Source organism: Cynoglossus semilaevis, chromosome 14 (genome assembly GCF_000523025.1).
Source record: "Cynoglossus semilaevis isolate Cse_v1.0 chromosome 14, Cse_v1.0, whole genome shotgun sequence".
Taxonomy (NCBI): Eukaryota; Metazoa; Chordata; class Actinopteri; order Pleuronectiformes; family Cynoglossidae; genus Cynoglossus; species Cynoglossus semilaevis.
The window spans coordinates 23,083,600-23,106,601 of NC_024320.1; the positions used below are offsets into that span (position 1 = coordinate 23,083,600).

At 37.9% G+C, this 23,002-nt stretch overlaps 1 protein-coding gene across 1 annotated transcript in view; it reads right to left on the reverse strand.

Annotated features, from left to right (window-relative positions):
• astn2 (astrotactin 2) overlaps positions 1 to 23,002 on the reverse strand; it is a 220,838-nt gene that overhangs the window by 82,573 nt on the left and 115,263 nt on the right. Inside the window, exons 8-11 of the mRNA XM_025061990.1 lie at positions 21,780 to 21,864; positions 20,605 to 20,679; positions 17,612 to 17,749; positions 3,426 to 3,576 (exon numbers count right to left, since the gene is read on the reverse strand). Coding sequence (XP_024917758.1) covers positions 3,426 to 3,576; positions 17,612 to 17,749; positions 20,605 to 20,679; positions 21,780 to 21,864 — 449 coding nt within the window. The remainder of the gene's footprint in view (positions 1 to 3,425; positions 3,577 to 17,611; positions 17,750 to 20,604; positions 20,680 to 21,779; positions 21,865 to 23,002) is intronic.

A 23,002-nucleotide genomic window follows, 5' to 3' on the forward strand; every position in this document is an offset into this window, starting at 1 on the left:
GCAGTAGAAAGAGGAAGCAGGAACCTTGAACAAGGCAGAATACATTAATATATTTATGCAGCCTGCTTTTAACTTTGCATTATTAAAAGTGATCATTCCTTCTGCAGGATACCAGCCAACGTGCATGCTGATCATTATTTTCCCGCAGAAGGGAAAGTGATCCGTGTGCATGCGGAATATGTAATTATGGAATTGTCTGAAATCAGATGGACTTTGACAAACAATCCAGAGGTTTATTAGCAGGTGCTTATTCATATTTCATAGACACCTTCCACTGTTCACTCGCTGCCGACGAGGATTCGAATCAGTTTGAAAACCTTTCAGCTTCATTTTACTCTCCAGCCTCAGACGGGAGCCATGCTGTGTAAAGGCTGAGACGTTTTAACGTTTTAATTTAACAGGGGGAAACACATGTACTACGGTGTGTACTTGTACTGCGTACAAAATTAATGACACAATCGATGACTGCGCCGTGTAATTTAAATGTTTACATACTGTGATTAAATATTCATGCCATGCATTAAATATATGTATGTATGTATGTAAGTATGTGTTTTATTATGATTTGAAAAGATGACACTTACTATATATTAACATCATTCTATTCTATAGTCTATATTTTACATTATTAAAATCTTAGCCAGGGGTGAAGGAGAAAAATATAGTTATAATAAAACACTATATATATTTAATATTCATATATATGAGTCAGAAGAACCACTGTACAAAACACACGTTTGCAGAATTAGATAATCACCACACGGGCCATCTTTTAAAAGGTCGGAGGTGAACTTTGTTTTGATGACTTACGGAGAAAAAAACTAACACATGTCCTTCAGAGTTTTATCATTGTATCTTTGTCAAGTGTTGAGCTGTGCTACGTTTTACTTCATACAGTTCAGGTTTTTCAACATTCAAAACCTTGAATGAAAGCTTGGTGTTGTTACATTAATATTAACCGTAACTTTAAGAACATTTGAAAATAACTCAGTTTTAATTTCGGGGCCAAAGAAAGACGTGGTGAGAAATTCATCCCACAGAATTCTACATAAAAGGAATCCTTGGACAGGAAATGCCACTAACAAAATGATTAAAACTTATAGTTAAAATATATAGCCTCAGTATAAAATGTAGATAAAGGGCTTCAAACTTTTTTGGTATCTGTCAATCTGGCGTGAACCTAATTTCATGGCAGCAAAGAAGAAGAATCTTCTTCTATTAGCAGTTAATACTTGTAATTGTTTCTGTAACATTTAATGTTGATGTAATGCAGTAATTTTAACTTTTTCTGAGACAGGGCACAAACAAAGCCATGAAGTACCAACAACAAAGAAGTATTCTTCATGAAATAAAATTATCTTGCAATCTAGTTTCAATTTACTCACAATTCACTAAGTCAGTGTAAAACTTGGGCCTGTTTAGTTGAACACAATACTGATACGAATGCAGGAATTGAAGAAAGACACTCACTAAGATCTCGGTAATAGTAGGTCAGTAATAGGTGATAGATGCTAATGATGCTAATCCAGCATATTGTTTAGCAATGTTAAGAGTCTACCATGGATGTAGACCTATAAATGGATCGATAGTATTAGCGCAGACGTACATGTACCATGGTGCATAAACCATGGTACATGTAGCCTGTTCCTGATGGAATAGATGACTAAATCCGTCAGTCATGACATAAAATGTGTTATAACGTGTTAAAGCCTAATGGTCCTTGTCATGCTAGCACTTAACATTACTGTGTGTGAATAAAAAGTTATTACATTTAGCAAAAGCATGAAACATTAAAATCATAATTATATAAAACAGGAAGGAAAATAATGGCTGAGGAAAGAAAAAGACAACAGTGGTAGCAGGAGTGTTTGTCTTTGATGGACACAAACAGTCAGCAGGACGGTGGATTTATAGCACTGTCCCGGCTCCTAATGACTCTTCAAACCATCCTCCAGCAGTTGAGATGCCTCATCAATTTAATTACTTTACGACAGCAGCCCGCCTCATGCTGTCCAGAGTCGCAAGATTCACCCTGCACTTATAAATATCCCAGAAGATAGATTTGTAGCTGTGTCAAAGAAGGACATAAATAGACAAGCTACTCTGCGTCGTTTGAGCATAAAAAAAATCAATTGGAATTTAGTAGAACAAATTTAATTTAAAGTCCATGTGTCAGCTTGTTTCTTCGTTAGGAAAGATGCCTGTCGTACTTTGTGTGACAAAGATAAAAGGACCATCCAGACTGGTAATTGTAATTGTAAATGTGATGAATCCACAATCTGTGTTATTATGGAGAGGCGCAGTGGCCAGGCCATGAGTCGTCTGCATATGGTGGTCGTAAAGACAAAATTACAGTATCTTTATTTATGAAAATAGATTTTACCTTTATATATATATATATATATATATACTTCATACTACAGTTAGTGAATTTATATATATATATATATATATATACCTATATATATATATAACTTGCAACTAAATATATATGTTTTACTGTATACTGTAATTCATACTTGCACCTAAGTATATATGTTTTACTGTATACTGTAATTCATATATGAATATATATGTACAGTATATACATACATACATATATGTATGGATGTATTTGTTTGTATACAAATTTATATATATGCATATATATATATACATGTATATAAATTTATATATATGCATATGTATATGTATATATATATATACACACATACATATATGTATATATATATATTCATAAATTCTTCACAGAGTTACAGCTTTCAACAAGTTTGATTTTATATACATTTAAAAGTGCAGTGCTGAAAACACATAGCACAGTTTTTTCTCTGACAAAGTAACTTTTAAAAAAAACTGTCAAGACACGAACAAAATAAATTAACTATAAACCATATACTGTAGCTTTTTATTTTTCTAGCTGCAAAAATCCTTCAGTAATTAGGAAACAACAGTATGTCATTATTTCAGCAAATTATGTTTAAGGACATGTAGAGCTGTTACATTTATTTAAAGACGTTTTCACCGAGGACGTGATAGTTTTAGTAAATGTTAGATGAATGCAGATGCTGTTGCTATAGCGACCTGATGCCCAAATGCCCCTATCAGGGCACAGCCATGCAGGGAGCCATTTAAACTTAAATAACCTTTTTGTTTTACACTTTTATATAAACAAAAACAATATAATAATAATGTATTAATTTAAGATGAACTGCCGTAAAAAAAATGAATATATTTGAAACATTTTACATTTGAAGAATATTTCAATTCTATTAAAACATTTTGATGCTGCATTTGTATTACTACATTTTTTTATTTTACTACCTGTAGAGGTCGCCATAATTTTCAAAAAGTGTATCAGCAATATGTCTAGAGAAACCAGCGTCTCTTCTACCCTTGTATGAAGAAGAATTGAGGAAGACACTTACCATGCAGCCAGATGATTCCAACTGTCGGTCAGAAACACACTTGAAGTTCTTTTTGCAGCCACCGTTATCTTTGGTGCAGTCACGCACAGGCCCGAAAGATGCCAGCAGGTCTTCCACGGTTTCAAAGTAGGTGGACATCATGGCCTCCTCCCTGAAAAAAAGGTTCAGGAAAAATAAATAGTTTAAAAAAGAAGTGAAACACGTACAGAAGCCTGAAAACAAGTTTCCATGATGTTGACAAAGAAAGACCAACGTGTCAACAGCAAAAACAAATCCTTCACCACCTGAATGACAAACTCTGATAACTTTTCTCTTCAAGTGTGATTGAGAAGCCATTCACTCTCATGCAACCCAACAATACATTGGTTTTGTAATGACTTCTGCAGCTACCCCTGCAACCGCTGGCTTCTGGCAGTATTCCGGACAGCTGTATATATATATATATAAAAGTGTGGATTGTTTGTAACAAAAAAATAACAGGTTACTGATTACAGTGAAGATTTACCACGGCAGGTTTGTTCTGGCCGCCGTAGTCTTATTATAAAGCAGCAGAGCCAAAGGCAAACATCAATAATCCTTCCAAAATTACCTGACCCTAGTTCAACCTTGGGTGTGTGTCTTGGTGAGTCGTTGTTTACCCCAGACTACAGACAGAAAGTTTTCTGTAGTTTGTTGTTACGCTTCCTAAATATGCAGTAAAAAAAAAAAAAAAAAAATCTGTAATTTGGTAAATCAACTTAAACAATTTTAAAAAGCTAATAAAGCAAGAAAAAATATAAGCAATTGTTTTTTTTTAATCTTTTGTAATTAAAAAGTAATTGCCTTACTAGGGAAGAATATGGCACAAAATAACTCAGTGATGCTCAACCACTGTGCCGTGGCACACTAATGTGCCGTGAAAGATCATTAAGTGTGTCGCAAGAAATTATGCAATTTAACTTAATTGATCCCAAATCGATTATTTATTTCTTGCAAATAATTTTTGTCTATGCGTGACAGGCAGAGCAATTAAATCATCTTCCACTAGGTGGCAGTAGATGGCTATAAAACGTTTAAAAAAAATAAAATAATGAGAGCTGTTGAAGAAAATCTTTGTGCGTGATTTTCTTTAATTCTTGCCAGTATATTAATGTTGTCTTCGGGAAGATTATTTAGTCTTTTCAGTCAAAGACTAAAAGGAGTTATGGCTTTCATAATTGACCGTTGGCATTGGAAATAAAAGAAACAAATGACATATTATTTTTCCACAGTATTATATTATATATATATTTGATGGAATTATATTCTATTCCATTGTAATATATTATAGTATTAGAATTACTTTATTATATATAATTTCTCTCATTAATGTTATATCATATTATACACTATCTTGCTCCATCTTGATGATTTACACTGGACTACGTTTGTGAATGATTGTAACTTTGGTAGTGATTGGACATGTCTGACATGGTCTGTTGATGGAGAGCCCCAGGGAATCAGCAACCTCCATCCATTATGTCTCAACTAATCCATGCTAAAGTTGTCCAGGTCCGCCCTAACTGGCAGCGTTCAAAGAGACAACGGAAGGACAACAGAGGTGAAAGCACAAACAAAGACCTGGACGTCTCCGTGGTGGACATCATGTCAGAGTCAGTTCTACATTAGTACTGTCTTTACATCAATAGAGCACTTAATACAGAGTCACATGGGATTTGTTTGGAGCTCTGACAGCACAAAGGCATCCAGACGATACAGGCTACGGAGATCAGGACGACTTTAACTCACATCTCATTTTCTTATGACACAAGAAAAACCCAGATATTCTTCTCTAAGTTTTTTTTTTTTTTTCAGACAGTTTTAACTAGGGTGAATGAGAACATAATTGAGTTTCAACACCATTTCAACATTTTGGTGTTGTTTCTAAGTTCTCTTCTCTGTAATATGCCACACAAGAAACAGTAAGACATTCCCTGATGGGAATTTCGTTAAAAATAATGTTTGGTGGACTCAATAAAAAGATCTGAGAAAAAGAGAAATGTTTCAAATCTGCCCCTCAAGATGGATCAGAACGCTGAGAGAGTTCTTTGTTCTAATACACAGTTGATACACACAGTATAATTACATGTGTAACATTTTAGATACGTTAATATGTACACCCCCCCCCCCCCCCCCCCAGCTACTGCTGCTGACGTCCTCTGAGGATCGTGCTGAGAGATACTCAGTCCCTTTGCCCCCCCCCCCCCCCCCCCCAGCTACGCTATCTTCAATGGTGGAACTGAACCAGCATTTCTCTACTTAACTACCCGTCCGTTTCGTAAACCACTAAATGACCAGCTGCCTCAAAACAACTAATTTCACAGTTGTTGTGAATTGTTTATATTATAGGAATAAAGTGAGAAAAGTTTATTGTTTACTGTGAACAACAGACGATGGTGGATCAACACGTTCAACTGTAACTTTAGGAAAAAGACAGTTGAAATATAAATATTGGAGAGAATTTGCAGAGAACTTCCACGAGTTATTACGAATGCCTTTGTTTGGCTGTCTAATTCTTTGTTGCTGTAGTGCTGTTGTTGGTGAGAGTGTCCTCACTGAAGCAAAAATCCAGGCAGGCAATGACATTTCTTACAAAATGTTTTTTTTTTTCTTTTTGTTTCATTTCTGTGTGTTTTTTTTCTTTTGTTTTCTGAGAAATGCCAGTCAGCCGAGCTCAGCTGCTGTGTTGATTTCAGTATTCTCAGACATGCTCATACACTGAGTTCTGCTGTCAGTCTGAGTGAAGGGGTAGGCAACCCCCGTGTTTTTCTTTGCACAGAAATCAAAAGCACCGTCTCTTCCAATGGGACCACGGGGACCAGAGTGTGTTGTGAGGGTGACCTGACACCACAAACAGCAACAAGATCTCAAATGATGGGAAGACACATTCCCTGCTGAGCGAAGATGGTTTTGTCATGCCGTGACTGTGAGTCTTTGTCTCTGGGCACCAGAGGGCTTATGTTGGAAGTCTCATTTCAGACAGTGGATGAAAGGGGCCACTGCACCCATTATATACATATTGATGTGGCCATTATCAATCGACTTCAGTGTCCTCAAGTAACTTCTCGCCAGAGTGGACGCAAATAATCCCAGAGTCAGTCATCGGACAAAGACGTTAAGACAAAGATTTCTCCATTCCTAAAAAACAAGTTGAGCTTTGACAAAGTGTAAATCAAATTCATAAAATTCTGCATTGTTTTGTGGAAATTCTGCATATTGTGACCTTGTCATTTGCTGAAGGCAACAAGGAAAAAAAAGTATTAAAATTCATTGAAAGCCCAGCAATGCTGCGTGCACAGCACTGACAAAAGACCTCTGGCATCTCAGTTTTATAAAGAAAAGAAAAGAAAAGCCATGTGGGTATAAATATAAATGATTGTTTTTCTTTTCCAAAATGCCGGCCATTTGTGGTCAGCGTTTTGAAGACTGTTTTAATCCTTGATAGTGTATTCAGTGGGGAACTTTATGAATGATATTTTCACTCTTCATGTTAGATTTATTGCACGTCAGTCTGTAATTGGCAGGTAGTTCTGGTGTGAGCGATGAAGTATTACAATTCACCGACAACCCCTCACAGCAGTTCCCTTTCTGCAAAATCAATCCTTTTCTGGCTCTGCTTTCTGCTAAAAGCAGGATCAGTCTCTGTGTGTATGTGTGCGTGTGGCTGTGTGTGTGTGTGTAGTGTTACACCTACTAGCTTGCTCCTCCTTTTTTGTAATTAAAAGTCAGTCAACTGGCTCGGTGTGTTATAAATCAACATCTACCGTTCCTTTTTTTAACCCCAATTAAGAACTAATTCTAAAGTGAATCTGAAAATCAAAAAACAACAGAAAGTGAACTCTGCCACACAGTAGGAAATGATTAAAGACACATTTTAATACAATTATCACAGCACTGAGTTTAGAATTGGTAAAATGCTCAGTTTGCTCAGATTGGATGTAGCCTCTTAACACATTCGGTTTCTTTCAGAGCAATTCATCTGAGTAATTACTTATCCGGCCACACGAGCCGATATGACACGGTGAAGTTTATTTTGGAAATAAGCTAGTTAGCAGTCCAAGTGAAGTGCACAGGTAAACAAATATCAAACAGTCTCTTTAAAGGTTAGGCTAAAGACACAGGATAAAAATATCCTGTCTCCTGAAAGAAATGACTCTGAGTATCACCACGTCTCATGTTAAATTTCACAAGACTATTTCTTTTCCTAGACTGGAAAAATATCGTAGTTCATTTTATTTCAAAAGCATTAGTGCTAAAGATTAGCATCTGACAGACATGCCTGTGAGCTAGCAAGAGCTTCAAACGATAAAATTTGAAAATGTAAATTAACTCTCTGGTTACAGTTAGCATGAACTCCAAGACAGTGTTGTCTATACATATTCCAACCAGAACTCTAGTCTATGGAGATTTCGCTTTTATTAGCCTATTACAACTGTTAATATGAGCGGTGGCCAATAGAACAAGCTTTGGCTTCCTGCCAGACACATGCTGTATGAATGAATGGTAATATGATTGAGGTTTCGGGCCAAATTGAGGATAAAACAAAAAATGGGAAATTTTGGGAATAAAGTAGGTTGTAAGTTTAAGAAAATAAAGTCATAGCGAGAAAAAAGTCTATATCTACACTTACGACTTTGATCCTACAATAGAATTTTTCAACAGTTCTGCAGTCTTATAGTGGTGCTAAGATCCTGTCCGACTTTATTGTCATATTTTTAGATTTTTTTAAAGGGGTTTTAATGTTTGTCTTTCAAGGTGACACTGTAATTGATTGGTGAACTCCAGGATATCCTGTCATTGCCCATTGACTTCTGGGATCGGACCAAGTCACCATCCCTCTAGCCGTACTTTCTATGAAATAAAATAAAATAAAATAAAAGCGAAAACTGTTTTCATTGATGCAGTTTTCAGCCTTTTTTGACTTAAAGAATTGTTGTTGCTGCTACTAATTCTATCAATGGTCACACAGCAAGTCAGGCAAACATTGTTACTATTGTTGGAGTATTTTATTTAGTGTAGTAAGTAGTAGTAAATTCAGTAGTAGTAAGTTCACCTTCCACTGAATACTGCTCAAGTACGTTCTTCACTAAACACAGAGGAGGCGCTCGAGTCCCCTGTACGTTCTTCACTAAACACAGAGGAGGTCCAAGATACAGATCTGCTGAACAACACTCCCTCATGATGAATGCCAGAGTGCAGTTCTGCAGTTATATATGATACCTGACCATGCTTTGGGCAATAAGACTGGGAGATGTTGATGGACCACACTGTCACGAATAACCATCTGCTGCACTTCACAGACCGACTAGTGAAGCCAAAAACAAAACAAAACAAAAAACAAAAGTTTACTTCGACCGCATATTGCGACAACAACAAGACAAGGCCTCGGATAAACCTTGCTGAATGTCAAAACCAAGACAGGAAACAGTTTGGTGTGATGTCTACAATGAGCATCAGTTTGACTGGATAACAAATGAGGCACAAAGCAGCCCACAATAATTGGAACAAAGCAGTTCCAAACTGGCATCTTGGCACTTGATACTGTTAGATCATGTTGCACTGCCTACCAGGGGACACTTCCTTTCTGGAAAAAGAGGATCAAACCAATCAATGAACAAACTGAATAAAGGAAATTTAGTTGATCATTTGATTATCTGCTTGGCTAAAGCAGCTTGTCAACTCATCCAGAGCCAAAAGATCCTGCGGGCCAAATAGAAGTAATCAGCACAATGTTTACTGGGGAAATGTTTGACTCAGAACCGATTTAGTCTGTTTGCATGTCAGCAACAAAAATTGCCCCTGGCATATGACACGTTTTGTTTTTAGGAAGTTTTCCCTGATTCCGTGAGTAGATAAAATCTGCGAGGTACCGACGAAATGCAGTCGGGCTCACCTCGCTGCACAGCTTTGGCTTTGGAACCGAACTCCTTGATAGATGTTGTACTCCCACTCAGGAGTGGTCCACGGCAGGATGTGCCAGTCAGTTGTGGAACTAGTGACAAATCACCAGCTGGCTGCTGAGTTTCTCTCTGAGTGGGAGGAGATGGCCACCGTCATGTGGCTGCACAAGGTAAAAAGGCAAGCTTTTACTGCTGTTTGAAAATGTCTGCAGAGTCGGGGTGGTTCATACATGATGATGTTTATCACTTCATTACTTTGCAGCATTTTTTCTTTTCTTAATATCGAGTAATCGAATAATAGTGTAGTCTTTTGAACTTTTGAACATGTTGAATGTGTTGAACAATATGAATACAAAGGGCAATTATAGGCAGTTAAAGGTCAGGTATTAATGAATACTTGGCAAATAATATGAAACCGATCCCCTCAGTCAAGTTCATTATGAAACAGGTACAAGTGTATAGTTCTGTAGCGTTAGCATGGTTGCTAGTTCTGTAGTGTTAGCATGGTTTGTAGTTTCCGGATTTTCTTCTTTGTCTTTGTCTTCAAGTTTCTGAATCTTCAAATTGAGCCAGTAGGTGGCATTAAGAACATTTATTTAACGCACAAATGCAAATAATGCCCAAAGAAGAAGACGTGTTAGCAGGGTAACGTAGCCTAGCATAATACTGGCAAAGACAATTGCAAGTTTTTGAATCTATAACTCATGCTTCAGTGTAAACACTGTAGATAAATACATTCTTTGAATGTCTTTATAAGTGGTTCTTTATGAACCACTTATGAATAGGTTCATAAGTGGTTCATATATATATGTATATATACAGTATATATATATATATATATATAAATCCTCAAATGTTTTTTGTGCTCCAACTGAGAGGATGAGTTTAACTTTGTATCCATTTCAAACGCGCCACTCTGTGGGCAAAGTTTCAGCAAGGCCTAATTTAGGTCATACCAGAGCTGCGGGGAAACAGTGTGTGTGACTACTAATGCTATTTATACTTATTTGGTTATGTTAAGTAATCACATGTGAAGCACAACCAAATAAATGAATCAATATATTTAACCACATAACAACAACTTAAACGTTAGTTTTTGACTCACACGGACACAGGAGAGACAGCGGTGAAAGATGTCTCCACCAATGAGAGACAAACAGTGCTGCTAAGACAAGGCACGAACAACTGATGGTTTGTTGCAGCTCTGAGCTGCATGCGTAATGACATTACATCCTGCGAAATGGAATTTGCTGATTGAAGAAAAAAAGTTAAAAAAAAAAAAAAACATTGAAGAGGAAACAGAAAAACAATCAGTGTGGAGTGAGGAAGTTTCCTTATAAATAAGCCAAATATGTAATTATGATTTGAAGGCCGGAAACTTGGGCAAAGTTAAAGTCATCTCACTCTTTAATTAACAGTTAGCCCGGACGTAAAAGTAAACACATTCACAGCACGCATCACTCCACACAGTCACAATGCGCATTGTTTACATGATCAACACAGCCTTCCGATGCTGACGGCACGTCTTTTCCAAATCATTAGCTAATCAAGATCATCGCTTTTGGCACTGTGACTCTGTCGCCTGACCTAGAAGCACATTGGTTGCATCTAAACACTGACTAATGTACTTGTTATTAATCTCCTTCTCTGCCTCTTGCTTTCCCAAATGATGAATGACCAGGCAGCGCTGCCCAAAGTTAGAGCGCTGCTCGGGCATGATTACAGAGCAGGTTATTGGTCTGCCCCTGCACTTGATTAATGCTCTTGTTCCAGCTTCTCACAAATATGCTGACTCTCATCAGGGTCCTTCGCCATTGAATAATGTGCAATTTCTGCGCACAAGCTATAATCACTGAGGAAAAAATCTTCTGAATAAAAAAAAAAATCGAGGATAAATCACAGTGATAAAGTAAAGACTGATAGATCAGTTCCTCAGTGTTTGATCCTGTGGTGATAAAACATTTTGTCAGAGATTTGGGGTAAGGTGAAGTGGATTTATGTTTTTGTTTCACTCTCCACCAATTGCGGCGTAAAGTCATTAATCATCCCTGTAGTTTGACACCATTTACTCAGAGGTAATGAAAAAAAAAATCCTTAATTGACAAAACTGTCAATCACGGTGCTTCATTATCTTTTTTTATTTCTAATATTTATGGAGACTTCACTAAAAATGGGCTTTGGTTCAACAACAAGATCTAACAATAGAACGGCCACAAGTTGATCAGACAGGAAGAAGAAACTGTAGTCTGTAGTACAGTAGGTTTACAATAGAGGGGGTTGTTGTACCTGTGGACGATGTATGATTGAACAAACCTTCTTAATAAATTTAGGGGAGATGGCAACACAACCGCAAGGCACCAACGTCGGTCGCGGAAGTCGCACACAACGAAAATGTCCAGGATACACGGTTCCATTGAACAAAATATTCTAATGCAGAGCAAACTTTCTCTGCCTATAATACTATAGACCTCCATCCATCCATCCATTTTCATCCGCTTATCCGTTACCGGGTCACGGGGGCAGCAGTCGCCACCCAAATCACACTGCACCGTACCAACCCCCCAAACCTTCCTGCGGGTCGTGAGTCCACTGGAAGTACTATAGACCTGGTTTATTCAAATAGCAGCTTGTGGACCACATGTGGTCCAGATACCACCTCAGTGTGGCCCAGTCTGTGGTGATTTGAGAAACTAAAGAGATCAACTAAATCACAACAGGAAGGTAATCCGACATTACTACACTAGGACACACCTTCAAAGCAACATTGCTAACGGCAAACGATAAATATGAGCGTGGTGCCCGCTAAAGAAAGAATACAAATCCAAAAGCAAAGTGAAAAACAGATATAGCTGATATACAGTAGTTTTACTCCTTCGTAGAAATAAAATAAGTCGGAGATGAAAAAATGTCTCTCAACTGATTCGGAAAGCAAACCTAACTGGTCTGGAACCTCTGAGACTTCCTACAGGGACAACCAGAGCTGTCCAGCGCTGTCCTTGTCTCGACCTTCTCTGTCTGTGCGAACATGCTAGGAAAGTGTAATGAGCCTGTCCAGGCCAGCATCATTTTCGACAATGTGATGGGCCGTCGCAGGAGCCTGGAGGTGGCCAACACCGGCAGATTCAAAGGAATTATTCAGGAGCCTAGCTCCGCTCTGGGGTGAAAACGTGACCTGCTGCTAGTTTTTCATTAAAATTCGGACAAATTCCTTCTCCATCTTGAGAAATATCTTTTAAACTTCACACTTGTTAAACAGATTCATCTGTGCTGAAATGTTAAATCTACGACCACTTTAATCTGCCTTTGATTTAGTTTCAATGCATTTAAATAAAGTTTGTTTTTTTAAGTTTTTCATGATTCTCTCTATTTAATTGACTCCTTCAAACTCCTTTAGTGTGACACAAAAACCTCTAGCTTTATGTAAAAAAATAAGACCGGCTTTACTCACAGTAATTACAATCATAGCTATGAAGGTAATTAGACTTAGCTAATTCAACAACATTGCCAGCTTCCGAGCAGCAAATATTTTTGACTAGATATCATTTAGATGTAGAGTAAAGTAAAACAGTAGAGGGCGCACATTAACAAAACACTATCATAATTAGTGCTGTGAGAAGATGGCAAAATTCCAAAAGGAAAATCATAGCTGGTGCAGGACTGGTGTAAATGGCAGAGGAACCACATGACTGGTTGGAAACTTCCATTTTAAATTATTAAATGCTGAAACTGAAGAAGGTCGTACAGTACAAGGGTGGTCAGTGGAGCTGCCTTACAACAAGAATATCATTGGTTTGAGCACTGGTGGAAATTGATTGGTTGGCGTTTACATGTTCTGGTTTCCAAAGAACCAAGACAGGAATGATTGTACAGTAACTGTTGTTACTGTTACTGTAACTGTTCACTGAAGCCTGATTGGCTGTTGCCTCCACACTTGGCCCTGCGATATATACTGGTGACGTGTCCAGGATGTACCCATGACCTCGCCAAATAACTACTGCAAACATCACCAGCTCCCTCCACCACTGGGAATGTATTAATAAATGATACTAAAATATGATAAAAAATACTTCTGAGACAGAGTCACTCTTCAGAATGTGAATCACACTGACTGCTGCAGCGCGAACAACTCAGCAAACCAGCAGTATTGGAGAAACGCTGCGATGCTTCAACTCCATGCCATCATTAATAAAACTGCTGCACTACTGACAATACTGATAATCACCCACGGCTTATGAACTACATATGTACAATGTTCAAGGACATTACATGGGATTTGTGGAACTAATTGTTGGAACATGTGAGTCTGTTATTTGTAGGGATAATATAATATAATATAATATAATAAAAAATAATCAAACCTCTGGCCCTGGGGCCAGTTCAGGGCCGGGAACCCCCAATATCCGAGACCCAACTTCATTCTTAAACTATTGGATAACATAATATTCAATGTGCAATACAATACTGTACAAACATATATCTCTTTACTTAATTCTTAATTTTAAATCTTTTGCACCTTACATTGGCCAATAGACCCGTTTGTAGTACTACTGCAAAGTACAGGTACCTCTAATGGCCATAAGGTTTATCTTTATGTTTATCTTTATTATCATAGTACAATATATCCTATCGTATTGTATCGTATCATGTCGTAGCAATATTTTGTTATGTTGTGATATTTCTGTTTAAATGCCTTGCCTTCAATAACACTCTCCTCTGGATTGATTTGATTTCAGATGTTATACAGAATACACAGGTCCAAATTATATTATGGTATAATTAGAACAAATAATTCACAGCACACCCGACCAGGTGAATCATATTTTTTTTTCATGAATTTATAGGCACTTTTATCCCAGAGATAATAGTTTTATGGGCTATTTTCTTTTATCACCGTTTAGTCCAGCAGGCTTTCACTGTGTCAGGATGCACTGCATTACATCCTGCAGAGTAAAATCACGACAGCACATGATTTGCTGCTCTGCATAGTCTTTAACCTCCAGTAAACTTTGTCCTCTCACCCTTGTGAAGAAGGTGATTTATATTTTATATGAAGTGAAAATCAGCAAAACTCACACAGAGATGCTTCGACACCAGAGTGTGTTCCCAAAGGTAGGAAGTATTCCCATCATCCTGAGGGAGTACGTCGTTAAATTTGGAGTTGCTGTCAAACTGATCACATTTCCTATTGTGATTAATCTCAGGGTAGCTGTGGATCAATCACGATTAATCGAGTCAAATGTACATCCATAAATATATTTCTGTATACTGAGTCAGTTTGTCAGTCGTAGACTTACTCACAGACTCAGTGAGGCTGAGGTCTGGTCTCTACAAAGACATGCCGTACTTTGAGATGGTATTTTAAGCTCGAGGTGTTTCGTGAAAAGAAAACATTTTCCGATGTGTGTATAACAAACAACCAGCAACAACATGTTGATGGTTGATGGAATCATAAACAGAGTGCACGTTCTTCTGCCAATGTATTCAAATTTGTTAAGATGTTATTAATTATACAAATTAATTATCTTGTGCTAACACATTAATTCTGTCAGTGTTACTTCATATAAATAATATCTAACGAACACCTGGGTTTGTTTATATAAAGATGTAAAAAACAATATTAAAGTAAACACAGTGATAAAACTGTCATTATTGATGTTGATCCCACAAAAAGTAATTTTCCATTTAAGTCCACTGGGAAAACAAAATTAATCTTATCACAAAAAGGGCAGCAGGAAGCACAAAAGTGATCGCGCAAGACACACACATCCAGAGTTTACCAGAGCTATTTGATGTTGACACCACCAAACGATAAAAAGCGCAGCTCGGATAAGCTGACACTAATCTTCAGTCATCTTTTTCACATGCAATAAATTTCATCAGTCTGCCACAGTGAGCTGAAGGGCAGGAGTGAAATGAGGACACAGCCGCAGCCGTAGTTGCGCTATATTCCCGCCGCCCTCTTCATCAGCATGTCTATCATGACTGACTGACTGCATCAATGCCTCCATAAACACTTTGCAGAAGTGCATCAGCCAGGAACTCCCAGCAGTGCCGTGAGTCTTCGTCCCATAAAAACGCCTCTGATAATGAGCTGTCTGCGCTATTTAAACCAATCTGACAAATCTCCTCGAAACTAATTGAAACCGTATACATTAGGGCAACATTTTACTCCCGGTGAATAAGGTGTGACCTTGGTTTTGATGGGTTCATCCCAAAGATCCTCACCACGTACGAGGCGCTTTCCAGCGGCGTGAATGAAATATTTAAATGGCCGCAGAAATGAGCGGATGATCAAAACATTTGGAGAAGCACACTTGATGTCATTTTCAGAAGCAGCAATCAAAGCAGTGAAGGCAGCAGTCAAAACTTGCCACTTTCATTTAGCCATGCCTCCCTGCCCCTGAAGAGCTTAGCTAGTAACCCGGCAATTCTTCATCAATTTCCACCTACACCCGTGATGTTCCCCAGCAAGGTCTTTTAATCGTGAAATGCCGGCGGCATTTTTTTGAGTTAAGAGAGAAGGAAAAGAACATAAGAAGTAAACACTTAAAAAAAAAGATTTTTAACCTTGTTGCTGAATGAAGAGAATTTGATTTATTTGAATGTACTTTTGTGTAGCTGATCAAATTAACAAGTCACAGAAACAGTTTCTGCTGTTTAGGGATGTGTTTGTGTCCTGTCTTTTTTTTAGACGGTGCCTTAACTCAGTGTATCACTTAATGGATAATTGGACCAAAAACCAAAGAGTAAATTCACATTACTGTAGAGTCCACTGGGGAGTCAAGTGACGTGGACTGGTGTCCCTGTCACTGTCGGTTTGCTTTTTTTGACAGCAGCGCTAATATCCCAGCAGCTTTTCAACAGCCATATTTGTCCTCTGCTGAGTGAGGCCAGTCGCTGACACCAGCTTTGTCAAAAGCTACTTGCCAAGGTGCATTAGCAGAGCAGCGGAGTGAAAACAGCGGAGCACAAGTCATCCATCTTCACATGTAAAGATGAGAGTGCAAGTTGAAAAAAAAATGGTGACATTATTACTGTGGTCTTTATTATTCGCAGTAAATCACTGTGATTACCCGTGGCAAAACAAAGCTAATAAGGACGACCTTCTGCACCAACAAGAGAAGGATTTGTTCTGTGTTGATTCCAATGCTGTAATCACATCAGAGCAATTTCTTTGTTTCCTTCTTTCAACTCCAAAACTAATATTTTATTGAAACCTATGCTGTGGAAATATCAACAGAATATAATGGAGGTTAACAATGTATAACACATATAAATGAAACGAAGAACAATGTATAACACATATAAATGAAACAGATCCTTACAGGACAGTAAATGCACCTTGTATTGTTTTCAGAGGCACGGCGTCACCATCAAAAAAAAAAAAAATCTGAATTTTTATTCTGTATTTTATTTTATATTCATATGTCATCTTTATTTTATATTTTTATTGAACTGATTTAACTTGGATATTTTAAGGTCTATATTTTTCTGTCAGCTCAAGCAAAATTTGTAGGAAATATATATATAAATATATATACACATAAATATATGTATGCATATTATATCTGCATGTATATTTGTATTACAAAACAAGAAGAAAACTATAGGTATTTCTTATACATATATTAAGAAACATGTTTATATATATATTTCCATATACAGTGTACAGTATTTGCTTTTTCAGATCCCAGGGTATAAAGTCCGACATTGTCTGATGATACTTGCCTTTGTCACATTAAGCCTCCAAATCACAGACCTCATAAGGATTTAATGACCCGAGTAAATGCTTAATGGCTCCTTAACTTTTTACTTAAATTGAGCTGCCTCGCTGTTTTAATGTATTTGTAAGCAACGAGGAAAAAAAAAAGGCACTCACTGTACGACGGCGTTAACGATGTTTTTTTGAGTTGCGAGCCTTATCCTTTACAACGTGTGCATTCAGTCTTTGAATCCAATTTTAATTTTCAACAGTTGGCAAACTACGTAAATCAGACCGCTCTCCGCTACTGAGGGCTGTCAGACATAAACAATGGTCAAAAGGCAGATATGACGGCACCACTGATGAGGTTGTCAGAATATATTATAAAAAAAAATATGGAAAGTCAGATTTAACATAACGCCGTGGTGTTATGAAACTTTACCCACTGTTAGATTCACTCTACGACAGAAGGGTGAATCTGACGTCAATGTTGTTGTTGAACACATTTCAATTCCACAGACAAGACACATTTCCCTTGTGAATCAGCTGAGTGCAGCCAGACTGACCTGACCTCCCCTGGATCTTCAGAAACCAACACGTCCGTCTTACAGCTGGCGACAGGGTTGATTGACAGCTCCACCGGTGGCACCACGAAGCTCTTGCTGACTGGAAGCCACAACCCTTGGCCCAGACTGTAGATTGATCTGTGTTGGCAGAACCACAAGATCAGTCAAATCACTGCTGCCTGCTCACATTACAGTAACAGACACTGGTTAAACATTTCATTTCATTTTTTTAGATATTTTTTAGATAGATATTTTAGATTTTTTTAGATATATGAACATGCAAGGACAATATTTGAAAAAAAAAATTTTTCCACTGCTGATGTTGTTTGCAATTGTGTGTAATTCATTCTGTGATGACTGTCATCAATATAAAGTTCATTCAATTTAATGAGAAAAAACGAAACTGAAAAGGTTTTGAGAATAATGACAAGTGCAGGGCACTGTTTGCAGAAAAAATAAAATAAAAGCATAAAAGGTCACGTAAAGGTTGCACAATAGGAACGGAGAGTAATTTAAAAACATTCTTTTATATAATTTGGGCTTCACAAAATTGATTCTCAAGGTGAATACAATGAACTAAAAAATCTTGTTAAATAAAGAGTCGCTATGAGGCATCATTAAAGTTACAAAAAGTGTGGGGTTGATTTTTCATCTCTGATGGTCTCTACAGTCTGATGCTCTGGCATTTGCGTGTTCGCTGTCGACTTTTATTATTCACTTTCCTGTCGTTTGTTTTCGATAGCGTTGGTTCTCCCTGTGAGAAGATTAATATCCGCAGGATGACGGACCGTGGGGGTGCTTACATTTGCTTCTGGGGAAAACAACACCTGGTGTGGCCTTACATTATCGCAGAGACATGTCTGTGCTTTGCATTACATTCTTTTAATGTATCTGAGCAGGTGGGCGACGAAACTGCAAATTACAGGAAATCTATTACTGTGCCTGAATGACTGCGCTGGTCACAAGAAAACGCAACGTATTTCATCACTTTATGCACTTATATATAATTTTTTACGTTCCAAAATCATCTATTTTCTCCCACTCTAATGCTGTCATTGTGCAGCCTGTAAAACACTTAATACCCGAGTCATCCTGTGTTCAGATTACGCCTGTCAAATTTAATCCAACCGTACAGAGTGGAAGCAAACTGCTTTGAAATGAAACTTTACAAATAGGACCTGAGAAGAGTCACATTTGAGACAGCTGTTAACAAGAAGTGGCTGACTGTTATTAACAGCTGTTGAAGGTACGCGTGGTTGGCTAACTACTGCTCTTAGCAACTGTGTGCTGTTGTGTTTAATTTTGCCCAATTTTTCAAACACGAACATTAATATAACATTTCTCAGTCCATTATCATACATTTTAAAAACAAATTAATTATTGAAGGAATACTTTTATTTATATATAATATAAGCTTTATCTAGAAGTACATGTAGTACTGTAGTACCTCACATTACAGATGACAAATGTACTATGAATTACATTATTTCTACCCCATCAACTGTAATGATTTAAATACAACCAACTCTCTATGTATCTGTCCTTTCTGGCATTTCTTTCACAAAAAGTGAGCGCTCGTTCATTTCCATATTAAACGTGTTCGGCAGCAATAACGAACAATGGCCGCTGTCCTTAAAACGAATCCCCGTTATGATGGAGCTTCCCTTTCACTGCCTTTGAACGGACTATCTGTCCAGCTAAAGAGGAACACTGTCTTCTCCACAGTAAATCGTCGGCTATCTCTCACTGTGTGTGTGTGTGTGTGTGTGGTCTCGTCACTTTTCCTCTCCTTCTTCAAATCTGGACAAAGTGCTTTTAAAGGGCAGTAGATTGGGTTTCAACCTCAGTGTGTGCTGATGGCTGCATTAGTCTCATCTCCATCGTGGTCCGTCCAACAGCCTGGTGGACAGCTGAATGATTGATCGTGCTTTGTACGGAACAAATACTGAGGCTTTAGTTCCTTGTTTCTAAAAGTCGTGCTGGGAGGATAACGCTACGACGTTGGCGAGAAGAGGAGGAAAATTACTGCGAGGAGGAATTTTCTCTACTTACAGAATAAAATGATGCCCAGTATAAAATCAGGGATACGTTCCACGGAGTTAGAGCCATGAAAAAAAAAAAAAACTGAATTACCCGCAATATCGAATGCAGATGAATGTGGAAATGACCCATAACCAAAATATTATTTGTTGTAAAGTCGAGACCGTCATAATGGTTTCTGCTGTTTGCTTTCCTCGTAATAACTGTAGTAGTTTTTTTTGGTATGTAGTACAGAATTATTTGACATAAAATCTCAGTTCAGAAGCTATCCTTGTTTTATTGAATGTTTCAAATACCAAAGGTCACAGGTCGCCTCCTTGCCTTGGTTGATAGATGGAAATTAAGTTTTTTCGGGGTTTTTTCAGTTTTTGTGAAATAAAAAAAAACATCAGATGGTGAAAGATCAAAACCTGTTGTGAAGCTACTATACTTCTGACAGACTGCCATTCCGGTTTGATCAGTCATTTGATCATTTTGAGAAATTACGTTGTGTCAAAAACATAACAAAACATACACAGCTCAACACCTAATAAGGATAAAAATATAAAATGTGTCAAACCTGTTAGAGGCACCTCAGAGAATTGACTTTTTTTTAGAAAATAAAATCAGACACCTTTTAAAATTTCAACTTTTTTACGACTCATCCTGTTAACCCATTTTTTCTAATATCTTCCATCCCCGAGGATCTCATTCTGTAAACGATCTAATTATGTTCACACTCAGATAGTGTCAGATAGTATTACCTAATAAATTACCAACTTTTAACCTCAAAACTCATCAGTTTTAACACAACTAAAATAGTATTAAACCATTTACTATAAGTCTGGTCTGGTTTGTTCTTTCTCCACAAAAACAAAAAAAAAATCTGTCTCATATTTTTACTCCAGCCAACTGTGAGTAAATAGAATGTGGAAGGACAGCAAAAGTCAAGTACTCAGGAGAAGTCGACTCACCTGAAGATCTTCTCTGGGGCCTGCTCTCCTGTAACTAGGTCATAGCCTTTTTCCAAGTTAGCATAAGGCCACGGACTTTACATCAGCCCACGGGGAAAAGAGAGAGAGAGAGACAGAGAGAGAGAATTTTAGAACATTACTATCGGAGAACATGTTATATTTAGGATGACAGTGAAATCTAAGTAAAGATGTAGAACAAAAAGTGACCTAATACTTGAGTTCAGAAACTGAACCTTTCATAGAAAGCTGGGATGAGAGAAAGTCTGATTCCATTCATATTTCCATTCCATTCACCATCGTATGTTTACTGGACTCTTGGACAATTCCTGTCCTTTCAAAGCTGTTCTATCTCAAAGACTGTCTGCTGTATCCTCTTCATGTTTTTTTTTTTTTTTTTTTATTTTAATCTTCAAAGTCGACCTCCTCAAGCTACAGGATCATTCAATTACCTTTGAATTTTGTGGGTCATTAACTACGATAATTGCTTATTTTCACATTTCTGGTGATTATTTCTTGGGGCAAAATAATCATGATGGCAGTAGATTGATTTTCCACTCAAGCCCTTATTTCCTGTAATAATCTGAACAGGAAATCTAATAATGCAATGCACCTTTAGTGTACGTGAAGACGTTGGTTTTACAAACTGGTGGGTCGCAGCCCATAGGTGGGTCGCAGTCCATTACTGGTGAAAATGTTGAGAAACTTTTTTTTTCAGACTCCTCAACAGTCGTTTGTTGATTTTTACATCAAGACACACAAACTCTACTAATAAATGCTAAATACACATAGCCCAAATTCAAATACTACAACAGGATTTTTTCTATGTTGGGAACTTTTTTTTTTTTTTGATGGATTGTCAAAGCATGAAGCCTTCAAAACTGGAGTGGCACTTGGAAAAAGAAGCTTATTCTCTCCAAGATAAAAACTGTAGAGAATTTCAGAATATGACTCAGAGACCTGAGGACATCACAGAGGTTTCTTACTCTCATCCTTGCAGCACACTGTGATAACTCATCTCAGGTTTAAAACTGCATCATCTTTTCATTCAATAAATCAGTTGAAAATTCTCCTCGATTTGTGGTTGAGGTTGAGACAATATGGGCTGATGCTGGGAACAACTCAGAGGTCAGTGGAGTGACTAAACTGCAGCAGAGTGTGGAGGTAAATGTACATACCCTTCGTTGCGACCCCAGTCGCTGCGAATACAGAGGTGTGAATGTTCCGGATCAGGGGAGTAACCCTCATGGCAGCTGCATTCTCCTATGACGGAGGGAACAAGAAAAGGCAAAGAGGTGACAGATATAAATTAATCAACGTTATGCTTACAAATTGTCTTGCATCTGACATTGGCCTGAAAACTCACAGGAGACAAATTAAACCAGCCGCTGCCTCGCTTGTTGTCGCCCCGAATAACACCGACAGCAGTCACTTACTTAACTTCTTTATCGTCAAGCTGTCAGGAGAAAATGTCACTGTCTTTGTCCCAGACATGAACTGGACACCCTTCTCATTCATATCCTTCTTTTTCTGGTTGGATCTTTGCACGGCTGTTTTTGTGTGTTTTTTCCCAAGCTCCTCGTATGAAAGAGTGACAGAAAGTTATATGGTAGCACAGCGGCTTAGTTCTGGGTTTTGGAACACAGAGCTGCCAATCAAAAATTCCAAAGTCGCTGTTTACTTTACAGGCTCTGTGTCCCTCTGGCTCACCAGCTGTCTGAGAGCTACAGTACATGAAGAGACTTGTGCTGAGATACATGTTAAAGACAACAGCTTTGACATGACAGCCACGGCGGCGTCAACATGACAGCTATGACCAATCCACCGTCTTAACACTGGCAACAGTCTCCCAGTTTCAGAGGTTTGGCAGCTGAAGCAACGGCAACATTGGCAGCTGCCATTGACAACCACGAAAGACAAGGGGATGGTGAAAGAGTCAGACTATTGTGACAAACAAAGGAAAGACATCTATCTGTCTATCAATCCATCCACCCACCAACCCAGCCATCCATCCATCCATCCATCCATCCATCCATCCATCTATCTATCTATCCATCTGTCTATCTGACAAACTTTATTTGTAGTACAGTTTATCAAATTGAGGCTAATAATGTCTGAGTGAGTGAGTGGGTGAGTGAATGCCTGAGCAATTCAGAGCTTGTGTCTATGTAGGTGAGGGGTGGAGGGGGTTGGGTTGGGTCTTTTAACCTTTTATCTGTACAGCACCTTGTTCTACATTCATTGTATGAGAAGTGCTATATAAATAAGTAAAGTTTAGTTAAAGTTGAACTTATTGATTTACTCTTTTGAAATCAATATCAAACCTTTTGCTGACGATACTTTGTTCTTTTTCCACGCTGCAGGTCTTTGCGTCTCTTTTCTTCTTATTATCTCCAAACTG